The 12,554-nt window shown below is 36.2% G+C and overlaps 1 protein-coding gene across 2 annotated transcripts in view; it reads right to left on the bottom strand.

Annotated features, from left to right (window-relative positions):
- LOC148949733 (uncharacterized) overlaps positions 1 to 11,420 on the bottom strand; it is a 111,836-nt gene extending 100,416 nt beyond the window's left edge. Inside the window, exons 1-2 of one of the 2 annotated variants that reach the window (XM_089093078.1) lie at positions 11,325 to 11,420; positions 1,461 to 1,617 (exon numbers count right to left, since the gene is read on the bottom strand). In XM_089093078.1, the coding sequence (XP_088949204.1) occupies positions 1,461 to 1,617; positions 11,325 to 11,386 (219 nt within the window). In that variant the 5' untranslated portion in view covers positions 11,387 to 11,420. The remainder of the gene's footprint in view (positions 1 to 1,460; positions 1,618 to 11,324) is intronic. The other variant, XM_089093079.1, reaches the window with a different exon arrangement.
- Between the last annotated feature and the right edge of the window lie 1,134 nt (positions 11,421 to 12,554).

Here is a 12,554-nt window from a genome sequence, read left to right as displayed (position 1 = left end):
TAGCGTTTGCCTACTCAGCTAAACATCAATGATAAAGACATTTAAAACAGTTACTAAAACTAAGAAAACTAAAAAAACATTTGCGGCACTCAACAATAGAGGGTTACAATTGTTTCGAATTTAATGTTAGAGGGTATAAAATATTCTTCTGCACTATACAACACTAGAATAGAATATCATAATACAATATTACGTGATATTCAAAATGTGCATTTCGGGTATATTAGATGAAATTAGATCAAGATATTTCATTTGACTCTCAGATGTTTCTTATCTCGCCACTGCGAATGATCTTCTACTTTTATGTAAAAATAAGCAAGGTCTCTCGTTTATGGTGTCAAAAGTTTCACGTCTACTTTCTAAAATTGGTCTTTCTCTTAATGTTGATAAATGTGAATTTCTAGTATTTAATGGTCTGACTTCCTCTAATGCTCCCTTAGTTGGTCGTGGTTTTTCTATACCCTCTGTTTCCGCCTTTCGATGGTTGAGAATTACTGTTACTAATTTAATTTCTAGCCTACGGCAGTGCAATGTTCGTGATGTTCAAAAGAAAATTAAATGGGTTATTCTAAGATTGTTGCCAATCGAGGGAAGTATAATAGACGTGCACTGGGTAGCCTATATGCTAGATTATGTGATCATTCTGTCCTTTATCTCTCTGGTCTTTATCCTCTTCTAAAGAAAAAAGATGTTAAGCAGATCCGCTCTTTTTACTTCAGATTTTGTAAATTTTCACTTTATCTCCCCCCCCCCTGGCATAGTAATAGTAAGATAATTCGTAAGTTTAATGTCCCTGATATAACTGCAAAGCTGGCCGTGCTGCATGGAAGGTTGTCGAAATCAGCTTTTTATCGTTTATCGCCTCATCATCCTTTGGTCCGTCTGTTCGGTTAATCATTGTATTTTTTTTATTTGTAGTGTATTTTTTTGTAGTGCATTTATTTCTCTTTTTTTCCCTTCTCTTACTCCACAAGTGTCACAACTTATTATGACGTGGGTTATAAATACATTATTATAATTAATATGACACATTCCAATATGAAAGCTACACTGGCCACACAGAAAGGATAACAAAGGAAAACATGAACAAAAGTTACTACTATCATATTGAATACAGTAGGCTACTGTTTGGACCAAAATAGTCACAAGAATGAAGAAAAATTAACTGCTTACTTCAGCTATCACACCATCAAGAAGACAGATCTTAAAATCTGATTAAATATTCACATGTTCAATTAAACGCAGAAAAACATTCATTTACCACTAAGCCGGCATGTACTTGTGTTTTCTGTGCGTATTGGAGGTATGGAGGCATAGAGCAACAAGTAGAAGACAGGGTTTCTCAGTTATAAGAGGTATGGAGGCTACAAAAACCCTGGATCTCTCCCCATGTTAAGTTTTGTACCTACGGAAGAAACGCAAAAGACAAACCTATGAGGCTATAGAAAAAAACAGCTCACCAAGGCAATTTTTTGTCCAAATTTGTCAGTTTTTTCGAACAAATATTGTGTCAATGAGATGTTTGGTAGATGGCAATCTGGAAGCTCCGAATGTACGATAGATGAATCGGTTGAATTATGGCTACTTTTCCGTATTAGCTGCTTCCTGTAATGAAAACTATACATGATAAGCAAATGAACGGCAAAAGTAAATGTATATTCTGGTGTTTTAATCTTGAACATGTTGCTGTTGCAACAAGTGGGTGGTCTGGTTGTAAATTTGGGTGGGTGGTTTCCTTTAAAATAGGCAAAGGTAAGTCTTATATACTGTCTTATCAGGTCTGAACAATGGAATGAGCCAAAGCGTGGGAAAGGGGCAAGAACTGAAATTGGCACACGTACAAAAAAATCGCCAGCGTTGTAAATTATTTTTAGCACCATCTAACGCAAAATACAGATTAATAATCTCAATTATCTAATTTCCTTGTAAATTGCATGCCTTTTAACGAAAACAGCTGACCCAGCAGTAAATGGGACGCTTTTGTTCTTATTTCGTTTTTTCTATCTTCCGATTAATAATCTCAACTGCAGAACATACGACTTTAGCCAGCTTCACATGACCATGAAGATGGTTTACATTAATGGAGAAAGGGATAGAGGTCAGGTTGGGTGAGGGAGGTCAATGCCTCCCTCATTAAAATACATATGTTTATGTAGTGAAATCAGGGGAGGGGTGAAATAGGTTAGGGATGGTTTGGAATAATAAGAGCGAAGGAAGGGAGGTGCTTAAGAGTGAAATTATACTAATCTTTATATTGCACGATTTTTAATGACTGAATGACTTAGAGAAGAGATATTTAGAGAATATTTCTTAGAGATATTTAGAGAAGATACTTAGAGAAGAGATATTTAGAGATATTTAGAGAATATAGAGAGAAATTCGTTTTGGAATGAAAATCCATCGTATCTAAGATTCGAGTCTAAGATACCACAGGCAAGTGTCCTTTCCGCTGCCCTTTCAAGTTGTCAATAAGAGTCCTTTATATATATTTTTTCCTGTGCCCAAATGCCTGTTTATGATATTTTATTTATACAAGGGTTTTGTGTACAGAAAGGGACAGTTTTGGTGCCACATTATTGCTCAGTCATCGAAAATGCATATACTTATACAATTTTGAAGCAATTGAACATTCATAATCGGTCAAAAAATGGATCACAAACTAACAAATTTATGTGACAGACAAAATAACCTGCAATCTCGATTAATTTGTCAAGGTTAAATACCTCGTAAACTCTTTTTGTGAAAAATCCTAGATTTTTTTGGGCAAAGTTTTCAGAGAGACGCGAAGTTACACATGTAATTAGATGCCGTATTTTAGCAAAAACTTGTGTTAGCTTCTTTAGTTTCTTTGCCTAGGTGGGAGACAGATCTTTTTAAGGTTTATTGTCAATATTTTTAAGACCTAAAAATCGTAACCCTCTTTTTAATTAACGGTATTTAAAGTCTTCTACATAAATACTTATTGACACATTTATTATTGAATTTGTCTAATATTTTCAACGGGAGTTGATTAGTTGAGAATTAGATACTCCGGTCAACAGCCCTTAAGTATTTAGTGTAGGTGCTGATAATCTATCAACACCAAGTTCTTGGTTGAGAGTGTTGGTACATGAACACATTATGATAGATCAAATGTTTCCATTACCTCCTTTTTATAATTAAATAAAAAAAGTTTTTTCAACTGAAAGTTTTTTCACCCCCTCGTCATTACCTCGCTCTTTACGCTAAAGTTTTAATTGTGTTCCAATTCTTTAAGAATGACCCCTGAATTACAAAGGGTTTAATTCGAATAAATAGCTCTTTTGAAAGTACTAAAAAAACTTTAGCGTAAAGTGCGGGGTATTGACGAGGGGGCGAACCCCCTCATATACCTAATAATTTCTGTTCGTTTTAGGTTTTAATGTAGCTCCTTACTTTCAAGTTTAAAAAAAAACTTGCATTTTTTTTATAATTTCTGATTGTTTTTAAATAATGCTGGGAAATCCGGCGTCCCTTCATGGAAAATTCCCTTCCTCTATGAAAAATTTCTCCATGGAAAGATCTTCCCACGTAACCTTCTCTCCCGAACGCCCCACCAGAGAAAATCCCCCCTGAAAAAGTCTGTATACTTCCCAATAAACAATGCTATATGTAAACAATAGGCAAAGTTCACAACTTGCAGCCCTTCCCCCGGGGACTCTGGGGGATTAAGTCATCCTCAAAGACATAGTTATTATTTTTTTTACTATGCTGAACAAAATGGTTGTCTCAAAACTTTGATCGGATGACTTTGGAAAAAAATGAGCGTGTGAGGGGGCCTATTCGCCCTCCCGTTTTTTGGTCACTTAAAAAGGGCACTATAAATTTGAATTTCCGTTCGAATGAGCCCTTTTGCAAAATTTTATGATCACTGGGTCGATACGATCACCCCTGGGAAAGAAAAAAACAAACAAATAAACACCCATCCGTGATATTTCTTCTGCCAAAAAATATAAAATTCCACATTTTAGCTGATAGGAGCTTGAAACCTCTATAGTAGGGTCCTCTGATACGCTGAATCACATGGTGTAATTTTCACTAACATTCTATGAATTTTAGGGGGTGTATTTCCTTTTTTCGAAAATAAGGCAAATATTCTCAGGCTCATAACTTTTTATCGGTATGATTACACTTGATGAAACTTATATATTTAAAATAGCATAAAAATTTCGATTCTTTTGATGTATCTACTGGTATAAAAATTCTATTTTTTAGAATTCGGTCACTATTGAGCCGGGTCTCTCCTTACTTATAGCTCGTTACCACAAACTTTTTGATCATAGGCAGCGCAATAGCGCTGCCTATGTAAAGAGCGAAGTTGCCACAACGTGTTGTTATTATTATATATTTTTTTCTGACCAAGGCATTTCGTATCGAAGGAGTTATCGTAGAATATTGTTATATCGTAAATATTGATAGTAGCCAATTGTTAACATATATGGTTTGTATGGAAGGAGTGGGCGCGTGAACGGAAGGGGCTTATTCAATTGGATATCGAAAGCTCTTGTGCCCTTTTTAAGAGTTAAAAGGCAATTGGAGAGCTACTAGCCCTCCCCCCTGCCAACGCCCTCTTTCCTCTAAAGTCGTCTGAACGAAATTTTCAGATATCCATATCGTTCAATCATGCAACAATGCTTCCAGGGTTGACACGACCCCCTAGAGCCTGTGTGCAAGGTCTGTAAGTTATACCCTGGGGGCATATAAGGCTTTATAGAAGGGATGGTCGCATAAACTACTTTGAAGGAGGCTCATTTGATTGGAGATTGAACGTTCTAGTTTCTTCTATAAGATCAGAGTTCCCTTTCAAAAGTGATCAGAAGGCAACTAGCACCCCCCCCACATCGTCTTTTTCCCAAAAACTTCCAATCAAAATTTTGAGATAGCCATTTTGTTCAAAGACATGTTCCCTCCTCTCCTCCCTCTACTCCCCAAAAAGAAAAACAGACTAAATTAAAAATCCTCCGAAATTTTTCTAACCTTTTTTGAACCGTCTGTAGATCATATGATAATGCCTCCAGGGTTGACAAAACTTCCCAGAGGCAAGGGTTGTGATTTATGAGCAAGGATGTAAATTTTGAGATAGCCATTTTGTTCAAAGACATGTTCCCTCCTCCCCTCCCTCTACTCCCCAAAAAGAAAAACAGACTAAATTAAAAATCCTCCGAAGTTTTTCTAACCTTTTTTGAACCGTCTGTAGATCATATGATAATGCCTCCAGGGTTGACAAAACTTCCCAGAGGCAAGGGTTGTGATTTATGCATCAGGGGAATATAAGGTGTCTATGGAAGAAGCGGTCACATAAACTTCGAAGGGGGTTAATTCGGTTGGAAGTAATATGAGTCGTATCAAGATGGAATGAAGGGGGATATTCAACTGACCAAAAGGCAACATGTACATTCTGTTACTGCTAATAATACTTCTGCTACTACTGTTAGAAATACTATTAATACAGCACTATTACTGCTATTACTATTCCGATTACTACCACTACTAATATGATAATAGTACTATTAAGGCGAAGCGTATGAATATGCAAATTTGAGAGAATATTGAGGGAAAACTTGAACAAAACAAAAACACACTACATGCTCGCTGATTATCAAAAGGGCATATCTTCAGAATGAATTTGGGTATTAAGCTAGAACTTATAGAGAATGCTTAAAGTGGAAAATCAATTGACCAAAAAGCAATATGTGCATGCTAATACTAATGCTACTGCCTTCGCTACTTTTACTTCTAATACTACTACTAAACTACTTCAACTATCACATCTATTGCAACTACTTGTAAGAATAGAATCATTAAGATGAAAAGGGCGTCAAAAGGGGTCAAAAGGGCCTATCAGCAGTATTTTTGGAACGGCTTACCGTATCAAAATGAAACTTCCGAGGTACCATCAGGAGGGATGTTCAACTGGATCAAAAGGTAACATATACATGCTACTACTGCTAGTAATACTGCTGCTACTACTGTTTTACTACTACAAATACAGCCCTACTACTGCTACTACTTCTCCTATTATTACCATTACTACTGTGATGATAGTGCTATAAAGGCGAAGTGTATGAGGGTGAAAATTTGAGTGAGTATTGAAGGGAAATCTTAGCTAAATCAAAACACACTATGTGCACGCAGTTTTACAGAAGGTCAGATCTCAAGAATGGATTTGAATATTAAGTTGGAACTTTGAGAGAATTCTGTTTGAGTACTATCATCTCTGGATATCCGACTCTTAAATAGCCATCATGACAATTGTTGAATTGTTTTGGTAGTCAAAAGAAATTTAATCTCTTACTGTCATGACAATGCACACATACATTTCCAATAAGATCCCTGCTATTGCTTGTTTCATAGTTAAAATATTTGTCATTGTTAGCGTTCAACGCAACGATGACTTTATCATGTGGACACACTTTCTTCGAATATTTCATCTTCGTTTTTTCTAATATGATGCAAACGTTTATGATTCCAATGTACAAAAAATACTGACTGAAAACATAAAATAAACTAGGTAGTGTCGATAACCAGCTATAGAGTTCCACTGGTATAGCCGCGTAAATAAAAAAAACAACATAAAAGTCGAATAATCACAAGTCCAAAAACAATTTAGTTAAAAAAAAAAAAAAGTGTCACTACAAACATTATTTCTCTAATACTAAAAATCACAACTAACGTATCTATATCATTCTCATTTCGTAGTTTGAAAATATTAAATGTGAACTTTTTGTTTTAAGTATATTTGACATCATTTTATGACATAAAAAAGGTGAGAAAGTTTGTATGTTAAAACAAGCTAAAAAGTTGAAAAAAGTTCAAAAAATAAATACAAAGAAAGGGGGGGGGGCAAAAAGTTGAGGGGCATTGGGGCCTTTGGAGGTTAGGTAATCAATGATTAAGGTCTGTCGTATCATTGCCTAAAATGTTTACGACTTTTTGTAGTAGCTCTAATAGTATACTCCCCAGGGGGAGGACTAAAAGTTATGAACTTTACCCAATGTTAACATATAGTATTGGTTGTTGGGAAGTATACAGACGTTTTCAGGAGTTTTGTTTCTGGTAGTGGGGGGGGGGGTGGGTCGGGGTTATGTTGGAGGATCTGTCCATGAAGGAAGTTTTCATTGGGGAAGGGAAATTGCCATGAAGGGGGTGCCGGACTTGCCAGCATTATTTATTGGTTATTGGGAAGTATAAAGACATTTTCAGGAAGGATTTTTTTCTGGAGGGGGGGAGGGGATGGAGGAGGGGGTTACTCGGGAGAATCTTTCCGTGGAGGATGTTTCTTTGGGGTAAGGGACATTTCTATTAAGGGGGTGCCGGATTTCCAAGCATTATTTAAAAAACGATCAGAAATTAAATAAAAAAAACAAGTTTTTTCAACTGAAAGTAAGAAGCAACATTAGAACTTAAAACGAACAGAAATTATTACTTATATGAGGGGGTTCTCCCCCAAGTCAATACCTCACTCTTTACGCAACATTTTTTTTAGTGATTTCAAAAGAGCTCTCTCTTCTAATTAAACGGCCTTCGTGATTCAGTGGTTTGTGAGTCAAAATTTTTTTTTAATTTTAACGTAAAAAGCGTGGTATTGACTAAGGGGAGAACCCCCTCATATAACATATACGTAATAAAAAAAAACAATAAAAAGACAAGCGATACGGCTCAATAGTAATCGAAACTTTTAAAAACGGAATTTTGATGTTAATAAATGAATCAAAAGAATGTGTCTATAATGCTGATTCTAAATATATAAATTTTATTAAGTTTAGTATTGCTCATCAAAGGCTACGAGCCTGAGAAAATTTACCCGATTTTTTAAAGAGAGGGGAAACATCCCTTGCAAGTGAAAAAATTTTAATGAAAATCACACCGTCAGATTCAGCGTATCAGAAAACCCTATTAGATAGGTTTCAAGCTCATATCTGCAAAAATCTGCAACTTTGTATTTTTTGCCAGAAGAAAAATATACGAATATAGAAGTTAGTTACGTAAGTTAATTTGTAAATTACGTCAGAACCAAATTTAGAGACAGCCATTTAGCAAAAGAAAAGTCAATTTTTTATGCAAATTTTGTTTACTTATTCAATGACGGTGAGCCAAAATAAAAGCTGCATTAACTAAAAAACGATCAGAAATTAAATAAAAAAAACAAGTTTTTTAAACTGAAAGTAAGGAGCGACATTAAAACTTAAAACGAACAGAAATTATTCCGTATATGAAAGGGGCTGTCCCCTCCTCAACGCCTCGTTCTCTACGCTAAAGTTTGACTCTGGCTCACAACTTTATTTAAAAAAAACTTTAGCGTAAAGAGCGAAGCGTTGAGGAGGGGACAACCCCTTTCATATACGGAATAATTTCCGTTCGATTTAAGTTTTAATGTCGCTCATTACTTTCAGTTTAAAAAACATTTTTTTTTTTATTTAATTTACATATAGTATTGGTTAATGGGAAGTATAAAGACGTTTCAGGAGGGATTTTTTCTGATAGGGAGGGGGTGTCAGAGGAGGGGGTTATGGGGGAGGATCCTTCCATGGAGGATGTTTTCTTGGGCGAAGGGATATTTCTAGGGAAGGAATACTGCTTTTCCAATCATTGATTTAAAAACGGTCAGAAATTAAATAAAAAAAACAAGTTTTTCAACTAAAAGTAAGGAGTAAAATTAAAAACTGCAACAGACTGAAATTTCTACGCGTGTTAGTGGGTTTGCCCCCTCGTCAACACCTTGCCCTTTTCGCTAAAGTTTTTTTTTTAGTACTTTCAAAAGAGCTATCTATTCTCATTAACCGGCCTTTGTGTTTCAGGGGTTTATGATCTGAATAAAATTCGACCTTAGCGTAAAGAGCAAGGTATCAACTGGGGGGCAAACTCCCTAATATACGTAATAAAGCATACGAATATAGAAGTTCGTTACGTAAGTTAATTCGTAAGTTACGTCAGAACAAAATTTTCAGAAAGCCATTTAGCCAAAAAAGTAAAATTAATATGCAAATTTCGTTTTAATTATTCATGTATGGTGAGCCAAAATCAAAGCTGTATTAATTAACGATCAGAAATTAAATAAAAAAACAAGTTTTTCTAACTTAAGATAAGGAGCAACATTAAAAATTAAAACGAATAGATATTATTCCGTATATGAAAGGGGCTGTCCCCTCCTCAATGTCTCGCTCTTTACGCTAAAGTTTGACTCTGTCTACCAACTTTATTTTTTAAAACAATAAAAAACTTTAGCGTAAAGAGCGAGGCGTTAAGGAGGGGACAGCCCCTTTCATGCACGGAATAATTTCTCTTCGTTTTAAGTTTTAATGTCGCTCCTTATTTTCAGTTAAAAAAATTTGTTTTTTTTTAAATTTTGATTATAAGGAAAGGGTGAATATATCATCCTCAATAGGATTCCAATTTTTACGAGGGTATTCCGCGCTTGCTTTCTTTTGTCCATAGACAGACATTAAATTCCGTAGATCTACGGACAAATCCATAGAAGTGGGAAAACATGATAGATCTTATATTATGCCATTATGCAAATATTTCCAATGACAGCTATTATTCGAAGTACTGGTACATAAATAGCCCCGTGGTTAGCGCGCTTAACTTGAAATTCCTTGTCCCTGAAGACGGGGTTCGGATCATGGTGTCGCTGGTTCTTTGCTTCGGAATGGGAGTCTGCAATGTGCTCTCTGAGCTCAGCCAAGAGTATACTCTACTCCAAATGGGTACCTGGAAAAACCTGGGGGAAAACACGGACAGTCTTGGATGATTCACCTCTGACCACGCATTACCCAGCCGAAGGTACAGAATAAGGAGATTGGTACGCGCGCTACGCAAACCATTGGTCAGCACGCGAAAGAGGCAGGGATGGATCTAGAGCAAAACCTTGGGGGAGGCCCAATGTGACAAGGGCACCAATGAGCAAAATCTTGGGGGGCAGCAATTTTACAAAGGTGCCAGTAATTGACCAAATTGAAAAATTTAATCTAAAAAAAGACTTGAAAAAGAAAAAAAAACAAGGAATGAGGCTGCCACAAAAAAATCTTGGGGGGGGCGCCCCCCCCCCCCCCCCCGCCCCCCCAATCCACCACTGAAAAAGCTTAAAAGAAGTACATAAATACGCTATTTATTATACATTTGTATTTATTAGTACATTTGTTAATTGAATGGGAGTTGATTGATCAGTTAAAAATTAGACAGTCTCGTCGAAAGTTCGAAAATTTATTGCGTTCGTTTTAAAATTCATGGCTGCCAGGTTGCCACTGACACAGTAATGCTTAAAAAAGCTGCTTTATGAACGAAGCCTAATATGTCTTTTATTGTTACATTATGACTAGAGGCACCACTAGCCAAAATTTTAGGGGACGGGGATTTTACTGAGTGGCTTGTCATTTTCACCGACTGGTTTGGGCGATGCTGTTACGAATATTACTTCATTTTTTTTACCGACTGAGACCTATCTTATTCTATTAATTTTACACAATTTATTTCTTTTACCTATTAAAAAATTAAGCCAGTAAAGTGGTGGTGCTCCAAGACAAATGTAATAACATGTTTTAAAATTTTTGGTTACTATGACCTGTTTCAAGTCGTTTTAGCCCATTAAGGACTCAAAATGCAATTTGCCCCAGAAGCAATCATTCAATTGTGAAAGAACCTAAAACAAGGCATTAAGTGATTTATTCATTTTCATCCTAGTTAAATTTTGTTGTAAATTACAAATTTACCCAATATGTTTCGAACTGTTATTAATAGCAATGATAATAATGATGCACAGTTACTTCGCTAAAGGTGCCCTTGAACTGTCTTTAGTAAAAGTTACTAAAAGGTAAATTTAAAGTTACTTTTCTGTTGATCCAGATACTACAAAACATCACCTGAAGCAAAAAAGTTACTTTTTAGTAAGTTTTTATTACTTTTTCTTGAACCTGGAATGCAGCCTAAGAAACATAGAAACATATGGACATTATGGTGGGTCTAGGCTTCTTGTATCCTCGTCAGCGCCCAATCTAATTAGATGTATTAGAAAACTTAGCCGTTTCGATTAGATGTCTCTCCGAAGTAAATTAGCGGCCTCTCGAAATCAAATTCTAAAATTTCTTTAAATTTAATCCATCAGGGGTTGGGGGATCGGAATAAGAAAATTTCCGACAGGTTAAGGAGGATTATCACTGAGGGACTTTTGGAATAATTTACACAGTGGCTATGGTCTATTTGAAATGCTCTTCAAATTAACTGCAATATCTGTACTTTTCCAATTAATTTGTGAGCGTGTATTAGCCTATGTCATGAGGAATTAGCCTATTTCATAAAAAGCATCTTACTGACTGTTTTCAATCCATTTAAGTTTTAACAGTCTTTTGGAAAGCACAAAAAACTTCCTCATATTCAAAAAAGATTTGACGTTCTCTAGATTTTGTTCAACCGAATGTTAACATTATTCATTAGCGCAGGCAGAAAGCCAAAGAAATTTACATACTGGTTTACAATCAGGTTTCGTTCTATGGACCAGTTTAGAGTAAATTCCACCATCTTGGACGTATGACTAACACAACCAGGTAGAGGTTTTATGATGTTCATCCAGATATCTCCCCCACATAGTGGTCAGATAGAGCGCAATTGCGCCATTTTGGTGCTTTTTTGAGGCGGTAGCGCATTTAATTTTTCAAATCGGTGCCTTTTTTTGGGGGGGGGGGAATCGTTCACTCGGTGCATTTTTTCATTATAAAAAAGGAGCTTCCGGCGTTTGTTCACTTATATGGCGGCGCAACTTAGACCAGACATCTGATAACACTGCTCCCCCAATAAAACAGTATAGGAACACTATTACTTTTGCTGATTTTATGGCTCGATAGACCTAGTATACCCACTCCTCCAAAATGAACGAAGGGTTTACAACTTTGCAAAATTGTGCACTGTTGTGTACGCCGCACTTGGCGGAATATTGCACTGTATATCTTGAAGTTTGTAAGGCACGGCGAGAAGAAATGCAGGGTGATGGAAGTGTGTCGTATATGGCAAAACAAATGACACTCCGAGATTACATCAGGTGGATGAAAGTGGCCAGTCCTGACTTACTCCTGACCATCCCAGCTGCTGTTCCTTCAGATTTTTGCAAAGATCACAAAATTTCAGTTTTTCCCTTGGGATTTTTATAAATGTAAATACCTTAAACATTTGAAGGCTAACCCTCTTTCCACAACCGGGTGTATATCTTTGAGTGCCAAGTAAGCCACAGGTACTTATCAGTTACAGCGCTGACACTCAAGAAATGAAGTTAGGTTAATCCTAATGAAATATACCTAAGTATGACGAAAATATCATACTTTAGAAACAAATTTATGCTATATATTTGCACTTTAAGGGTGAGGGGGGGGGGGTAAAGTATATCGGTTGTCCATGCAAAATGTGTTGTATACAATTTTTCTGCCTATTGTGAAGTAAGAATTGTTTTCGAAATTCACGCTGTCCAAATTTTCTACCCCCACCCACCCTCCTAATGTGCAAATATATAGCCCAACTTATACATTTTCCATGTATTATGTCACTTGTCT

Source organism: Artemia sp. Qi Xiang Cuo, chromosome 8 (assembly GCF_049724085.1).
Source record: "Artemia sp. Qi Xiang Cuo chromosome 8, ASM4972408v1, whole genome shotgun sequence".
NCBI classification, from domain to species: domain Eukaryota; kingdom Metazoa; phylum Arthropoda; class Branchiopoda; order Anostraca; family Artemiidae; genus Artemia; species Artemia sp. Qi Xiang Cuo.
The sequence above is the reverse complement of the archived record's forward strand: the minus strand, read 5'-3'. Positions and strand labels throughout refer to the sequence as shown.